This window comes from Homalodisca vitripennis, unplaced genomic scaffold (genome assembly GCF_021130785.1).
Source record: "Homalodisca vitripennis isolate AUS2020 unplaced genomic scaffold, UT_GWSS_2.1 ScUCBcl_3391;HRSCAF=8907, whole genome shotgun sequence".
Classification (NCBI taxonomy): domain Eukaryota; kingdom Metazoa; phylum Arthropoda; class Insecta; order Hemiptera; family Cicadellidae; genus Homalodisca; species Homalodisca vitripennis.
Genome location: NW_025779512.1, coordinates 22,404 through 40,574, shown reverse-complemented (window position 1 = coordinate 40,574; position 18,171 = coordinate 22,404). Strand labels below are relative to the sequence as shown.

General features: G+C 34.5%; 1 protein-coding gene across 1 annotated transcript; it reads right to left on the bottom strand.

The window, feature by feature from the left end:
- Nucleotides 1-5,343: 5,343 nt before the first annotated feature.
- LOC124372507 lies at nt 5,344-11,967 on the bottom strand. The gene is made up of 5 exons (XM_046830908.1): nt 11,387-11,967; nt 10,642-10,811; nt 9,845-10,418; nt 9,085-9,187; nt 5,344-5,530 (listed from the first exon to the last, which is right to left on the bottom strand). The coding sequence occupies exons 1-5, from the start codon at nt 11,562-11,564 to the stop codon at nt 5,344-5,346; spliced, it is 1,212 nt and encodes a 403-aa protein (XP_046686864.1). The 5' UTR covers nt 11,565-11,967.
- Nucleotides 11,968-18,171: the final 6,204 nt, after the last annotated feature.

Genomic DNA, 18,171 nt, shown 5'->3' with positions numbered 1-18,171 from the left:
TTAAAAGCACTCAGAGGGAAACTACTAACAACAGGACTTCACAACTGGCTCAAGACAAGACCGCTCTATTCATTGAAAGAATTCTTTGACGCTACACATCAGTAGAGAGAAATAATTTCAACATTGTAATTTGTACTCACATATTCTGTTTGTACTGATTGTATAATATTTTAGACGCCAATACGTTTCTTAATGTTACTGTAAATAAAGATGATTGATTGATTGATGTTTGTTGTCCAGTGTAACAAGCAAAAGCTACAATTACTGTAAAATATGGTGTTATTGAATTTGTTTTAGCTGCATTATTTAGGTTAAGTACATCTTGGTTAATACACATGATCCTTAGTAAGAATATATTATTACTATTTTATTGTAAATAATTGACACCATTCATGTACTTTTTGTCTACTAATATGAATAAAGAATATTTCAATTCAATTATCTATAATCATGAATACTTCGGTGCTGCTTATTTGTGTAATGCTTTTTATTATACAAAGTTTTTATTGAGTTTACAACAGATGTTTTCAAGGTAAGTTGTAAGCGTTATCGTAGATATTTCTTTATTTGATTTTATTTAACTCTAGAAGGCCATGGTATGATCATTTTATTTAAGTATAGGTTCTGAGTAATGGTGAAAAGCTGTTGGATTTTTTATTAATTTAAAAAATGAAATCATTAACGTATTATTTAGTAAGGTGTTATTGTTTATTAATGTTCAAGGAAATGTCTAGTAAGTCTTGTTCTTGTTTGTTACAATAAGAGCTGTATCATTGGCAAACATCATTTCATGATAGTTCTTAAGTTATTTTAGGAAATCATTGCTTTATAAAAAGGATATAAAGACTGGTTAAAGAACAGAGCCTTAAAGTATTCCTCTGCTTACAAGTAGTTCTGATTTTTTTTTTTTGTCAGTGTTATTTGTAATATAAGTAAGCTCTACTATCTGATTCCTGTTGCTTCAATAGGGTTTCAAATCAATATATGCCCTTATCAGTAGTTTCCAGGCTTTGCAGCTTTTTATAGTAAAATTATGATGTAATGTTTATGTTTGTGATATCAGTGTTTATTGGTTATGATACAATCAGATTTTTTGCTGAAATTCAGGAATTACTTGTAGCTATGTATTCTTTTACTAATTTGCAGTTATGGTTTCAAATTTGCTGTTTTCTATTTGTATTTTATAAAACCATGTTGTCACGGTTTAAGGATATGGTTTCCGTTTTAGGTGGTCAAGCAGTCTGGTTAGCCCTATTCGCTATTGGAGTTTTGAAAATGTAGAATTGAGAGAGATTAGCCAATAACTGGTAGCTGAAACAGTTTCTATATTTTCATATTTTGGGTAAACTTTTTTAAGTTTCAGCTCACTTAGAAAAGTTTCTTGTAAAAGTGATTTGTTTATATATTTGTTAGTGGAGTAGTAATTTTGTTTGCACTATTTGATCAATTTAGAAGATACCTTATTGATATTTTCATTATTAATGTTTCTTTTATAATTCTTCCTATTTATGTTTCTTTTACTTCATAGAAAATTAGTTTTGGTGCTTTAGATATATGATTTGGTTTAATCGTAGGTGTTGGTTGTTCTTCATTTTGATTGTTGAGAATCAGCTGTTGTTACTAAAACATTATCCAAGTAATTGTAAATGTGTATTGAATCTGAGACTTCTTTTATTTTCAAACATTCTAGTAAACAGTTAGACTTGCTAATGAGAATTGGAATGTTATACAAAATTTATATACTGCAGTGAAATGAGACAGCAGGACCCTCACCTGTATGGTAGCATGAATTAGAGCATCATTATATTCAAAGAGACCCCGACTATCAGAAACACAGGTTGTTAATTAGAGTTGAACTGTTGCAGGGAAGTGGACATTACACAGTGAGCTCTATTGGACTCTGCCGTTCAGCTACAGTGATATGAAGGAGCAGGATCCTCATCTCTATAGCATCCTAAGTGAAAGCAGCATAATCATCTTCAAGGGGGATCTCAACTACCGGAAGTTGCTGGGAGACATAAACTGGAAGTATGACACACCCTTCCACTCGAGTCTCAGAGGGTTCAATCCTGCACCTATCGTTGCCATCCGCACTGCCAAGGCCGACCTAATATCTGGTCTGGACCTGTATGTGGTGAAAGTGGCACAAGCCAAGAAGAAGGACTGGCTCCTCACGGGTGACTTTGGAGTGATCCAATTTGATGGAACCAACAGCAAGAATAACCTCGAAAACGAAGTGAGCAGCGAAATAAAAAGGCTGATATCATAATTTTGCCCCTGTTTTTCAATAGCTTTTACTCCTTCTTTGTAATATATCTGTGATTTTTATTATGAATAAATTGATTGTTACTTATTTAATGGCATTCATTACTCAATATTCAAAATTGTATTTTTATTTATACCACTCTACGTACTTGCTGACTTTAATATCAGCAAGTCCTTAATAATATAAGAATAAAGAGACATACAATCAATATTAGGGAAGTTTAGTGTAAATCTGAGGATAATAATAGAATAAATAATGCAAAAAAATTACTATTGTGTCGTTATAGATAGACAGACAGATAGACACAGACCCCGAAAAAACAATAGTTCGTACAAACGTAAAAACTTTCGGTAACTTTCGAGTACATAACAAACCCCCAATGACAGCAACTCTACTTAAAGACAAAACTTTTGAAGATTTTTTTGAAAGAACATATGGAGAAAAATCTCAAGAAAAACAAACAGCTCACCAGATGACAGCATGACCAAGACTCCATTAACTAGCACTCCTTCAGATATCGTACCTGGAAATACTTCAAATACTTTTTTAGAAATTATACAAGAAAGCCAAAACACCACTTAAAGAAAACAAGGAAAAAACCTATCACCATCTTTCATCAGAACATTCAAGGACTATCAAAAAAAGTGAAATTGGAAAGAGTAAACCATCTATTGAGTGACCTACATCCAACCATATTAATACTTACTGAACATGGATTAAAATCAGATAAACTATTACTCACTAAGATTAGTGGTTACAATTTAATTACACACTACAGTAGAAAAGACCATAGATTGGAGGAGTTGCAATCTACATTAAGGAAACAGAAACCGCAGAAACAGAAGCAATCAACATAGCAAACAGTTGTCAAAGAACTGGTATGCGAAGCTGCATTAACAAAGATAAAAATCAAGAAAAAAACTCTCTACATTTCTAGGGGTTTATCGGACACCAGGAGGACAAGCTAATGTAGCTATCAAACATTATATCAGATATACTTACCTCATTTACAGCTGAGGCAAAACTACTTATCTTAATGGGCGGACATCAACATAGACAGGCTAACTGTTAACACGAATAATACTATTTTCGAAGATGAACTGCTGGTTTTTGGAGTCAGGCGGCTTCCCCCTTCCAGCGACAAGAATTACTAATCATTCTACAACAACATCAATAGACTGCATCTGTACCAACATACCTGAAGATGCAGTCGACTTTTCAGTGATCCAAGGTGGAATGTCGGATCACACTGGCCAAATCTGTTCTATTGCAGTGGAGAGAGAAGAAGTCTTCCCTAAAAAAGAAGCTACACAAAAAAGAATTTTCTCAACAAAAAACCTTAATAGCTTTAAAACAGGAATTCGAAATGGAAAAGTGGGAACTGGTACACGATGCCCCTGATGTTGAAGAGGCATACAGAACATTTTCAGACAACTGTCAGACAAATATTGGGACCATATATGCCCTAGCAAAAAAAGTAAAAGCAAAGCCGAAGGGCAGACTAAAAGTTCAGTATGACCAAGAGTCCAAAATACTAAAAGAAGATTTTCTAATTGCCTTACAAAGATATCAGCTCACCAGAAATGAACATGATAGAACATCCATGGCAGCAAAAAAAGAAAGCCTACGATCTCAAGCTTAGGAGTCTCAAACAACATATGGCTGCTAACTACATCATTAACTCTGACAATAAGTCTAAAGCCGTTTGGGACATTAATAAACTCAGAAAAGCAAAGTAAGCAACAGAAAGAAAATTCAACACTGAAGATGGAGATAGAAGGAAACATAATAGACAACCCCGCCGAAAATAGCCGAACATTTCAACCAATACTTTTCCCAAATAGCAGATTCCACATTAGGCGAAAATAGAGAACATCTGAAATACACAGCCATAACTCATCCGATTTTGCTTCCACAAAGAAATTGTCAATCACTAATTTTAACACCAAACAACTGTTAAAGAAGTCTTGGGAGTGATAGCTTCCCTGAAGACTAAATTATCATGTGGAATTGATGAAATTCCTTCAAAAATTAGTAAAACACTGTGCCAAACAACTAGCACCACCACTGGTTACCATAATAAATCAATCGTTTTCCTCAGGCCAGTTTCCATCCCCCTTAAAAATATCAAAAATATACCCAAAGCACAAAAAGGATCCATTACTAAACCTGAAAATTACCGTCCCATTTCACTAATACCAACTTTCTCAAAAATAATAGAAAAAGGTAGCACTCTCAAGAATGTTACAACATCTGGACAGATATAATCTAATAACAAAGAAACCAACATGGCTATCTCAAAGGACGATCCACCACCACAGCTGTCACTAATCTAATTGAATATGTCATAGATAAATTAGGAAGACCACAAACACGTATCAGCTGTCCTATTAGACTACAGTAAGGCTTTCGATTGTCTAGATCATGATCTTATCTTGAAAAAGATTCCAGCCCTAGGTTTTGAAGGCTTGGCGAAAGATTGGGGTGACTAGCTACCTGAAAGGACGCAAGCAAATAGTTGAGATTCAACAAAATGTAAATGGGAGTAAATGCGTTGTATAGATCAAGACAACTCACAGTAAGTAGAGGAGTGCCTCAAGGCTCAGTTTTAGGCCCCTTTTTGTTCATTACTTTTTACAAACGATTTTTCAAGTTTTATCAATGACAATTCTGTAGAAACCATTATGTACGCAGACGACACAACTCTTTTGTTTACAAATAACACAGCACAAAATCTAATTTTGGATATTTCATCAGCAACAGAAAAATCACTCCAATACTGCCTTCAAAACGATCTGGTCATAAATCAATCCAAAAACCACCCAGATAAATTTTAGCAGAAGACAAGAGCAGATTCCAAAAAATACCTAATATTTTAGTTGAAAAAAAAAGGCAAAACTGCTTGGCCTAAACAATTAATGCTGACTCTCTCCTGGACAGATCACATACGCGATCTGACCAAAAAACTTTCATCTGGCACTTATGTGGTAAAGCGAATGAAGTGGATAGGAGGTTTGGAGACGGCAAAGACAGCATACTATGCTGTAGTGGAGTCTCACCTCAGATATGGCTTAATTTCATGGGGAGGAACATCTGAAACCAATCTCAACAAAATCCTGATACTCCAAAAAAAAGCTGTAAGGGCACTCTATAGCCTCAGCCCTAGGGAAAGCTGCAGAGAAGCTTTCAAATCCCTGCAGCTTCTTACTGTCATAGCACTGTACATCCATGCAGTCGTCATCTACACCAGCCAGATGGACCTTCCTAGAAATGAAAATGCTCAACTCATACCACACCAGACGAGCAACGGACTACATTCTCCCTGTACACCACACATCGCAATTCAGCAAAAAACCTTCTTACATTGGACGCAAAATCATTAATGCACTACCACCAAATCTCAAGAACATGAAAGGGAACGAACTGAAAAGACATTTTCGAGACTGGCTGATGGAAACGACCTGTATATTCATTGAAGGAGTTCTTCGATCTTCTATAAATTACCACATCAATTTGTAAAGCAAGAAATATTAATCTAAGTTTTTGTTATTATCTACTATTGACGCAATTTGTATTTCTTAAAGAAACAACAAATAAAGAATATTGTCTATTGTCTATTGTCTATTGTCTATTATAGATAGACATTTTCTAAAGCATAATCCAACATTATTATATTATTGATGTTAAAAGTTGTCATCAAACAGTATGCACAACCTGCTACCAATTTTTATATCTATAAAATAAATCTCTAGACTTGCATTATAAAACCACACATATTGATCTTTTCAGAGATGTAAATTACACTCTTTCTCTCAAAAGAAAAATTGTGTGGCATATAGGGGGGGGGGGGTTACAAGACTTAACCCTTACCGAGCCAATGACGTTACTAGATGTCATGCCTAAACTAGCCCTAAAAGCCAACGACGTCCACTGACGCAAAATCAATTTTTTATTTTAATATTATTTAAAAGCATTTCTGGGTAACAAACTTAGTAAAAACTGTTAAACAAGGTTTATCTAAACAAGAAACAACCGTTCGTGTCTATTTTGAAGGTCATGGCCCTTGTTCGATTGACAAAATAGCGGGTGGCCGGATGTTCATAGTCTCCCGCAGAGCCAACGACGTCTACAGACGCGCGCTCAGTCCGCCTGTAGCCTTCCGTGAGGTTAGATGTTTATTTGCCCTTCCATTTTCGATCCGCGTATTTATCTTTTCAATTTTGATGTTAATCAATATTTTTGATCAATTTGCAGTGTAGTTTATGTATTATTATCGTGATGTAGGGCTTTATTGTCAAGTTTTTTTTTTAGTTCATTGCTTTTATTTAATTTGTATATATATAAATTTTTACTATATTCTTTATATTTTCTCTAAATACAAATTACTATATGCTTGTTTTTTGTAAAATATAACAATAATTGTGGACAATGCCGGACAAAGGGCATATAGGTGTATGTGCCCTTTTTCCGGCAATTGCTTTATTGGATCCGCCATGTTGTTTAGAATGTGCCCTGAAAGTTTGAAAAAAAATCTCTATTCTTTGGTTTCTGAGAGAATTTTTTTTGCAGCTGTGCAGCTGACAAAATCCAAAACAATGACATCTAACATCAGTGCTGTTTCTATTTTCAGCTTGTTGAATTATTGAGGTTATGTTCATTGTTCATAAGTTAAATCCTTTTAAAAACTAGAGCTATTAAGTGCAATGGATCAGCCGAAAGTTAAACGCAAACGTAAACTATACAGTAACAATACAAATTTGAAACGTGAAAGTGCTAAAGTGAAACGATTTAAAGGCAAAGAGTATGTCGGTAGGTCTGGAAAGACTGTAAGTGGAAAGCAGTTTTTTTATGTTACCGAGTGTTGTAGTAAGAAATGTTTTGAAAGTTTTACTGCAGAACATCAGAACGAATTATTTTCATCATTAAGGTAAAGAGTTACAAGACTCATTTATTTCTAAATGTATAGAAAAGATTGATCAACAAACTCAGACCATTCAACCCAAAAAAGCCCGAATTAATATTTGGGCCTATAGTATCAACGTTGGTGGTTTTAAGGTATCAGTCTGTCAAGGTTTCTTAAGAAAACTTTTACAAATAAGTCCTAAAAGAATAAGAGTAATCCAACAAAAAGTGTTAAATGATCAGGACTTTACAGAACGGAGAGGCAGGCCCGTAGCTAGGCCCTTGGAGGCCCCGGGGCAGAAAGTCCATTCGGGGCCCCCCTTTGTTATATATTTCGCACTTTTTTTAATTAATAGATATAAGCATACACTAATTGGATCTTTAGGCTTAGAATTTATGTGCATTTTTTTATTATTATCCTATTATTATTATTATTACCTTTTTTTCTTATTAAATCTATAATACTTAATTGTTTGCTTAAACTATGTTTACAAATTTCTACGGTAAGTCATAAACTGGTAATGATTTTATATGCAAATTTGTATGACTCCTGGCCCTGGTGCCATTAGTTTGGTTTTTAGAGCCATTATTTTTTCAGCTTACCATTGTGATTGGTATTCTATTTATAGTGCTGAAAGGAAAATGAAAAACATAATTATTTTTTCAAATTTTATTCACAATAGATAATAAATAAATAAAGACATAAGTGCTGATGTCTTAAAACTTTTTAGTCTCTTCTTAGGCCTACATCCAAGCAATGTAGTTTAGTAGATAAACATACAAGTAATATCATTAATTATGTAATACCTTTGAATACACAATAAATTGTATATTTATTTATGGTGTTTATGGTAATACTGGTAATACCATTAATTATATATGATCAATGGTGGTAATACCCACTCATTCTCAAGTTTAAAATTGCCCAACTAGTTTGATAGTGAGAATGCAACTGAACTTACTAAAAAGACTTTCTTCTTGACTTGACACTAGCAAAAACATCAATAATTCGGTCAAAATCTATTTTTCGGGCTCTGTCATTTTCAATAGACAAAAGAGCCAAATCAGTGAGACGTTGTTGGGACATGGAGCTTCGCAGGTAGTTTTTGATGAGTTTTAATTTTGAGAATGATCTCTCTGCTTTGGCTACTGTCACAGGGACTGTGAGGTACATAAAGCATGCTGTTAGTACATCCGGGTAGGTTGATGCTAGGGAACTGTTTTCAATGAGTAGGAGATTTGCAACTTCTTTTACTTCTTTGAAATCCTTTAATTTGGATTGAAAAGCATTCCTTACTGATAAAATCTGAGCTTTGAACAATGGCGTTACATCATCTGAAAATCTGCTTACAAAATTATCAGCTTCACAACGCAGTTCTTCATCTGAACATGAGGCCAGGAAAGAAGGGTGAACAATTTTATAGGCATCAATCACTTGCTTCATGCCTTTAAAACGGTTGTCAATTTGTGACACTATAGTATCAACCATTGGGAAGAATATTGTCACTCTGAAATTGCTTTTAGGATCTGTCAGTCTTTGGTCTTCACAAAGTTCATCAAAGTGCTTTTTTACCTTTCTTGCACGTTGGCCAATAAATTCATGGGTAATCGTAATCCCCCATTTTGAACATACTTCTTCTGCTTCACTACAGACTTCTTCAAAGGACCAACGAAGTTCGGTTACTTTCAATAAAGCATTGCCTAGGAGATCGTACGCTGTCATTAAATCAATAGATTCCGTTTGCAAGGATTTTGAGGCAATGTTTATTTCCCCTAATATTTTGCACTGGACAGTCAAGAGCAAAACAAAACTAAAAGATTCTAACCTTTTTTTGAGCCCCTCAGCTTCATTCCTTTCCTTTGGCTTTTTGCTTGTCAAAATTATTTTATTTAAGGCTTTCATTACATCACCGAACCTTTCCTTTAAAGCGTACACAGCTTCATATCTCCCTGCCCAACGTGTAGGGTTTAAAGTCTTTAATGTTACCTTGTCTTTAGGAACAGGAGCCTTCGGATTCTCTGTACAACCAGAAACGACTTTTAGTTCTTGCCACCGAACAATGCTGTGGCCAAAAAAACTGTAAATATTTTGCACCGTCTCAAAAAATTGTGCTATTTCTCGATTGCATTCAACGGCATCTTTAAGAACCAGATTCAAATTATGGCTGGCACAGTGAATGAAATAGGCATGGGGTGCAAGTTCTTGGATTCTCTTTTGTACTCCATTATACACACCACTCATGACCGATGCACCATCGTATCCTTGTCCTCTGCATTTTGTTATGTCAAGGCCTTTTTCTGAAATTGATTTTATGATGACGTCTTCTAGCCCCGAAGCGGTTTGGTCAGTAACTGCTGTGAAAGATGTAAACGTTTCACAAATTCTCAACTCACAAGGTTTTCCGAGTTGGTCATGGTCAATCTTTACATAGCGAAAAACTTCGCTTAGCTGATCTACTTTACTTACATCTTGTGTTGTGTTGTAAATTATGGAGAAAAAAGGCGCACTCAAAAGCTCTTCTTTAATTCCACTAAGCACTTCACTAGCCATCAGAGAAATAATTTCATTCTGAATTGTTGGACTGAGATAATTAACAGTACCACTTGGCCTTGTAATTAGATCTTCTAGGATAGTGTCATATTTTGACAGCAATTCAATCAATGATAGAAAATTACCTTTATTTCTATCAGTGATATGCCAACTGTCTCCACGAAAAGGAAGGTTGCATGTTGCCAACATAAGGGAGACATCTAAGACCCTCTTCAAAACTTTCCTCCAAAAATTCCGCTCCTCCTTCAAACCTTTTTCTAGTGCATCGTCTATTGAGCCATGACGTCGCCATTGCTCATAAACCAAGCAGGAATCAGCATGGTGCTGTGAATTCTCATGTGTCTTTATGCGATCAGACAAATGTTTCCAGTCCCTTAATCCTGAATCCCATCCTCCTACAGGTCCTTTCTGGGGAAACAACCAGCAAGGTTGGCAATAAACACAATCCAATTGGGACGAATAGCACAACCAAGTTCTTTTCAGTTTGAGCCCAGACTTTGACTTCAGGGTAAAATAATTGTCTGAAAAGGACCTACCTTGTTTTCCATCATATGGAAATGGGCCAACTGGTTGATAGGGTCCTAGTCCTAATTCAATAATTCGTTTTTTCACCTCTGGATCGATGATCTGGTCTGGAAAATGGGGTTCTCCGGTGTTTAAACAAGTTTCATTAATTTTATTCGTCCGGCTACATTCCACCTGTAAGTAGATTGCAATGCATTAGTATTTTTTTCTTACAAACATGATCATAACAATAGGGACTTACTGTAATTCCATGTTTACATGGAAGTAATACTGTTTACTTCCATGTAACCATGGAATATTTTATCGTAGGGATTCCATGTTTAGGGCGATAAAACAGCATATGTTGTTATGTTGAAAAATATAATATAAGTATTCTGTACTTGGCATGTCTATTTACTTGATCATTTACGCCGATCAGTTCACTGCTTGACGTAGGACTTGTTGGAGGTTTGGCACAATTTTCTTGTTGATGCCCTAGCCCTAGGCATGTTACTTCTTCATCAATACTTTCTTCAGCGTTATCTTGAGCTGTAACTTCCTCTTCAATCTCATTTCCTGGGACTGAGGCTGCAATAAAAAATAGCAAGTCAAAATAACATTAAGTTACATATAACATATAATTTAAAGCCAATTTTAATAACATTGTAAAGATATAATAAAATATATAAAATATATAAAAATATATAAAAAAATATAAAAAGAGTAGATACATGGCCTCATAAATAATGAATGTGCAAGCGAGTGTGGTGCATTTTTTACATCATATTATCACAAAAAGATATAAAATTACTATGATAGATATTCATGCTGTGCTGCTGTGCATGTATAAACAAATAAAATACCTACACAGAAAGAAGTAGAAACCAAAGGAATCATAAAAATCACATAAAAAATTAAATGACCACTACACAATAGTAGGTAATATGTAGCCTATATATGACTAGTGATAAATTCACAAACAAACATTGCTTATTAGATTAGAATAGATTGCAGTCTGAGTCAGACACAGTGGTCTAAACTCAATCAAACATCCAAACTGTAGATAAATTTTAACACAGTTAATTTTAACATATTAATTATATAGTTATTGGCCAAGCTAATTAATTAGGCCTAAATACCGTATCTAAATTCAAACCACTCACCAATTATTGGTCTAGTTTCAGTACTAGATGTAGATGTGACATTAGTACTTTTAGTTGTAGTAGTACTAGTAGTAGGACATAACCAAGCAGATAGGGTGGAAGAACACTTTGAAGCATCCTCTTCTCTTTTCTTCTTGTCTTGCCTTTTCTTTGCCCCACTTTGATAGCTTCTTTTCATTTTAACAAATACAAGAATAAGAATACAAATTGTATAACACTTTAACACCGTAACAAACGAGTAACGGACGAACGCCAAAACGTCAGTTTTTGGTGTTAGTTTACCATCAACATAACATAACCTTATCCGGGCTGTCTGTCACTAGCTCACTAGTCGTAGTCACTCTCACTGTCGTCTGTCAGCTGTGGCAGAGGCAGTCGGCAGACGGAGCCGTCTACGTCACGTCGACGTCAGGACGAGTTTATTACTGTTGGGGATGGGGGAGTAAGGTGAACTAAAAGTGCAAACTGCATTTCTTTAATTGCGTAACAACTGACAGGCTGATTGATAGTCTGTCTATTTTTGTTACGAAATCTCTGTGAGAACAATATCTGTCCATTATTTTATATTGAAAAGCTATTTAAATATTTGTTTTATAAAGACATTTTGATGATTCGATGAAATATCCCTACGACCCTACAGTAATCAATAAATTTCACATAAACTTTAATTTCATTTTCAATTTTTCCACCTTCATTTGGGGGCCCCCCCTGGCCGGGGGCCCCGGGGCAATGCCCCGGTTGCCCCAGCCTAGCTACGGGCCTGCGGAGAGGTCATCACACTAATCGACCACACAAATTGAAACATAATGTTTTTGATTTGATGAAGACACACCTTGAATCAATTCCATATAGCCTAAGCCATTATAGTGGCAATAAAACCTCTCTAAAGTACTTTGACAACCCGGAGCTCAATATTAAAACTCTTTACACATTGTTTCAAGAGTTTTATAGGTCTGAAACAAATGAAAACTTGAAAATGGGCTACCCCCACTACTTTAAGTGTTTCAAATCTAAGTTTGGCCATGAATTTGGTATGAGGTCACCTAAAAGTGATGTGTGCGATTATTGTACAGAATGCAGAGAAAAACTGTCAAGAAATCCTAAAGATCCAATCAAAGTACCTTATCAGATTCATCAGCGTAAATATAAAAGAAGACTAGCTTTAAAACATGAGTTCATAGAAAAAGCAAAAACTGATTCTTCTTTTTTGGTATGTGAATTTGACTATGCTCAAAACTACCCAGTGCCAAGAATTAATGTGAACAGCCAATTTTACAAAAGGCTTTTATGGTTATATGCATTTAACGTACACATTTTCAATGATGACGAGTCTTACTTCTACTGTTTCATGGAATCACAAGCATCTAAGAATTCGAACAGTGTGGCTTCATTTCTGTACGATTGCCTTAAGAAATATATTGAAAAATCAGAAGTAAAAACTGTTGTTTTGTTATCGGACTCTGCTGGGGGACAAAACCGCAACGCCACAATGGTTAAATTTTGTTCGTGGTTCAGCAAAGTGTTTGACGTAGAAATTATACAGTTGTTTCCAGTTAGGGGCCATTCATTCTCACAATGTGACCGGAACTTTGGTCTTGTTAGGTCTCATATCAAAAAGAGAGAGGTCATCGGAACTGCCATGGCTGCAAGCTGTGGTTCAGGCTCGGCAGAAGCCTAGCCCTTTTACAGTAATAATGGATCGAAGTCTCATAAAAGATTGGGATAAGAGCCTTCAGCCTTTCTTCGAAGACTTTCAAAAGTTGGCTAAAAAACAGAAGTTTACAATCATGAAGTACGTAATAATTAAATACAAAAGTGATGGAACTGTTGTGTGTTCTAGCACTTTTGTTCCTACCTACTCTCCTTTCAAGTTTATGAACACTGTAAATAAACAAACATTAGGAGAAATTCAACCTGCAACAGTGCCATTTCCTGAAGTGTCGGAAGCTAAAATCATTGATGTCCGAAGTTTGATGAAGTACTTGACCGCAGATGACGAAATATGGCTGGAGCAAATTTTTGAGGAAAATTCTTGAAAACCTTATTTTTATGATTTTGGCTATGTGATGTAATAAAGTTTGTTCTTTATCAACTTGTTTTTATATTTCACTGCATTTATCCATTAGTTTAGGTTATAGGCTATGTATTGCTAAAAAAGGGCACATAACATCTCTTATAAATTTTATTTTTACTAATTAGTACTTTTCAGTAAATACAAGAGTAATAACATTATAATAAAGTTTATAAAATATTCCAGTACAATAAATTTTAAGCACAGGATCCTTTAAGTGTTACAAAATATCTTTACAACTATAAACTTTAAGAGCCGTTTCCCGAAAGTACAATATCTTACTATGTGCCCTTTGTCCGGCAAGGTCCTCAATTGTGTTCAACTATTGTTAATTTTATATATGAACACATAGAATGTCAAAATTAAGTTTTTTCAGTGAAATTATGATTTTACCATTTTTTGGCTATAAGTTAACAATAAAGAGTGAAAAAAATATTTTGTCATTTTTTGTTTACTTCTTATGTTATAAGAATTATTAAAAAAATTGGTTTTGGTATGTGGAAATTCTTTTATTTTTAAGGTGTATGGCTCTTAGGATTAGTTTTGGTTATTTATTTGTGGCTCGCTAAGGGTTAAAGAGAAATGGATAGAAGTTTAACTACCACTTTAATTTGTCTAAATTATTCTCAGTAAATGTTTATTTAGAATAAAATTGACTTACTGAAGACATACAAATTCAAGAAATAGTTGAGTTTAAGATCAAATTAGATATTCCAGAAAACAAATTTGAAAATGTATTTATCCTATTAAAAAAAAAGAGGTATTACTAGATTAATTTTAATGAACTACTGAATGGACATGATTTTTGTAATTAAAATTATACGATTACTGCTGAATACAATTTATTCACCCCATTATTTATTTAGTTGATAAAATAAAGAGTTTGATTTTGTTTAGGCCTTAACAGAGTATTTGGCACTTTCTGTCACCATACTCTGTCCGAGCCCTCCTGAACATCTGAATCATTTTTGGTTCAACAACAACATTATCAATTCCACCGCAAGATTTTATGCCATCATATACTCTACGTTGTGCAATGAGCGAGCGTGGTAACTGATTTTCTACTATTAATTCTTTGTTTACAGAAAAACCTCTCTCTACAAATGCCTGTCCGTGACTCAATATTAAGACTTTCTGTATGAAGGAGTACGGGTTGGAGTAAGCATCTTTCCCCTCCAGAAGTGATCAATGCGCTGGTCACTTCTGCGGTACGACTTACACAATGTTATTACATCAGATTTATTTGTAAGAGTTCTAAACTCGCCCTCAACCTTATCAGCTGCTTGACTGGATATCCAATTCTTAGAGTGAAAATTTTGAACACACTTTTCCAGTCTGTTCCTAGAAACACTTAAATGACTAGCTATTAAAGCAGGCGCACCGCTGTCGCACCGGCTGGGCCGGGCCAGCCGAGCCGCCTCGGCTGCCTGCTTCATGCGCCGCATCGTCTGCAGGCTTGGACTCGGCGCGGCGGCAGTAAGTTAAAAAAAAAAAAAGTAAAGAATGTCTTATTTTACCAGGCGAAGTTAGGGCTAAGAAGCCCTCTCTAACACTTAAGTTTATTTGTGTAAAGGGATTTTATATTTTTCCCTGACCAACGTCGAAATTCCCTGACTTGAGACCGGATTCCCTGACTTTTCCCTGATTTCCAGTCCTGTTTTTTTTCCCTGACTTCCCTGATTTCCCTGACCTGTAGCATCCCTGACATAATATGAGTCTTAGATCACAGTTAGACACCTTAGTGCATAGTGTTACAATGTTCTATCTTGAGACCCCTGTTGTTCTGTTACTTAGAGTCAGCTTTACTGATAGCCATCTAGATTTTGAGCCCTATACGAACAATGTTCTACCTCAAAACTTTTACGCTTTAATTTTTGGTCCATAGAATTATGGAAGATGTCTCATTTCAAAGATTTAATCAATATGCATCCAAAATGTTTTTAAATCTCAACCTTTTTTTGTATTTCATCATTTATATATAAAGTATACACTTATCAAATCTTAATGAATAAATCATATACGTAAAATTACATTTTCTATTATGTGCATTTTTCATTGGATATTGTTATGGGAGTGCTGTTGGCCGATTGGTCCAAGATGTTGGACTTTGAGTCTGATTGAATCCTGTCTGTGACTTGCACTTTTTATCAGTACCATCGACCTCGTACTGTATCGACTCTCCCCCTTATTCTGTTTGATAAGATCCTGAACAGGCCAGTGGCCCTTGAGGACGGGCAGAATAAGGCATAAAAGGGGATTGGCTTCTCCTCAAAAAGATGAAATAAATTTTTTTAAATCGAATACATAAGTTACAGATAAGTTATAAACCATGGTTACTGCTTATTCTGTTCAAATTGATAATCATAACTCTTGTAGAGTCTGGTATCACAACAGGATATAAAAGAAGTGGAATAAATTCCCATCAAGTTCCATCATATTCCCCATCATAAATTTACATCAATGTTATCAAAGAAAAGTGATCACAAATCCCAGGATATAAGTCTTTTTACTAATCCATTTGCCATTATATAGTTGATTTTTATAATACAATAGGTGATGTGATAAATATAACATGCTATATTCCAATTTTATTGCTCATACTATTTTTTAAAAATGTGAAAAAATTAATTTTACAAATCTTAACATCAGCTGTATAAAGTATTGATCCAGCCTGTTCTACAACTGTATGGATCAGAGTTGTAGGCTCTAGCAAGTAAAGCCTAGTAGAAATGTAATTATTTTTTAAAAACTAAATGTTAAGGATTTATTGCTCTATCCAAGAGGAGGGAGAATGAGGAAAAGAAGGGAACTGAAAGACTTGTCAAGGTACCAATAAATTTGTGGTTGCTCTTATAAGAAGCAGAAGATTGAGATGGCTGGACCATGCTAATAGAAGGGGAGAAATCAGCAATTTCAAGTGTGGGAAGGAAGACCAAGAATGAGATGGGGAGGGTTAGAAAAGAGCAAACCTGAGGAAGATGGGAAAAGAAAAGATCTTGAAATAAGCCTAGACAGAAGAGCATGGAGGTACAATGTTGGTGAGGCCAAAGCTCAAATGGGTTTCTAGTGGCATAGGACTAAGTAATATGTACAATGAAAATTCAAAGACATACATTTTCAATCATTTTCTTTTCCAAAAAGACATTCTGACTAAACCCAATAGCTGATTAATTTATTTACTCGAATAGAATAAATGATATTTAGTTTGTAGGAATCTGATACTTCAAATACTGTTGCAAGTCTACAAAAATAATCAATAAAACTTTGTAAACAAGTACTGGAAAGGAAGGTATTATTAGAAAAGGAAATAAATAACATCTGCATGGTTAGTTCATAAATTAGTCATTATATTAATACAAATTTATACATATAAATGGTACACTGTAAAAATTAAGTTATATACTTCAGAGGCGATGAGATCTGGCCCAAACAGAGGCCAACGTCTGGGTAGTTTTAACATGGAAGCCAAGCATATAGTGTAATAATAAACATGATAAGTAATGTGACAGTAGTTTACTTCAGTTATGTTTAATATTTACATTGCAGCTCAGTTTCAACCATATCTGTTTACAAAGATAAATAAAATTGTATGGAAATTTATTTTTTTAATAATATATTGCCATAATTTTGATAAGCACAATTGTACACAAACTGATTTTTGTGTATAATTGTACTGCAATTTTAACATCCGAATTCAAATAAAAAGTTTTTTAATAGGTTTTTTTTAATGAATACAATTTTTAAAGTGTTTGAGGCATGTTTTTTTTTAAGTAAATACTATTTTGATATATAAAAATATCAAGTGAACTTTTTCTAACAATTTTATGTTTATATGAAAGGCCACATTTTTATCTACTTTTTGACATAATTGCCATCAATATTAAGACACTTATCATATCTAAAATAACTATTAGAACTTTTGATGCTATTTTCGTCGTTGCGGTGCTGACCTTCAAGATGCTTCTTCTGATTAAAATCCAAATGCTAGTCTCTGAGCGTTAAATTGAGGCTGTTTGGGGAATTACCAAATTGTTCCAAGCAAAATTCTGTTATGAGAGCTTCTTTTGCCACATGCGGACAGACATGGCCATACAGCAAAACATTTCTCAAATAAAAATGTCACTTCTTGAAACTTGAAGAGTCTTCTGATAACAAATAAATTGTGAAATGTCTATTTTCACTTTTATCACTCACTTTCTGCACCAAATTGTTGCTGATTATTACTCCTTTTCTCATCATGAACATTCTTTTGGCCATATTTTTAAGCTCTTACCATTTGAATGGCATTCCATCACTCATAATATTTTGTCCTTATACTTCAAAATTGTGATAGCAATTTCAGGTGCTTTCACACCTTTAGCACCAAGAAAACAAATAACAGTATGTACTTCATAGCCAACGGGATTCTCAATCAACAGGGAATTTGAAATGTATTAATGCATATAAGACATTATTGAATTTTGTTGTAACTGCATCATTAGCTAGCTATCAGATGAAGGTAGACAGTGTACAGACACAGGACACCAACTGCAGTGCTGCAGTGATGGAATTTCAAAATGGTACTTACTTGAAAAAACATGCCTTATAATCATGATGATTTGTAGAATATTTATCTAAAAACTGTTATAGTAATAAATTATAATCCTTGAATTCAAATGGAATAAAAAATGAATCTGAGCTGACTCCAGCTGCCTCTTGAGGGGATGATCTATCA

Bases quoted from the DNA above. Each gene is read 5' to 3' on its own strand.
- LOC124372507 (XM_046830908.1), bottom strand. From the start codon at position 11,564: ATGAAAAGAAGCTATCAAAGTGGGGCAAAGAAAAGGCAAGACAAGAAG. The intron at 10,419-10,641 runs GTAAATAGACAT...ATCTACTTACAG, and splicing joins TGATCGGCGTAAATGATCAA to GTGGAATGTAGCCGGACGAA. The intron at 5,531-9,084 runs GTTCGGTGATGT...TTTCATTTCTAG, and splicing joins GTGTACGCTTTAAAGGAAAG to GAAGGTCCATCTGGCTGGTG.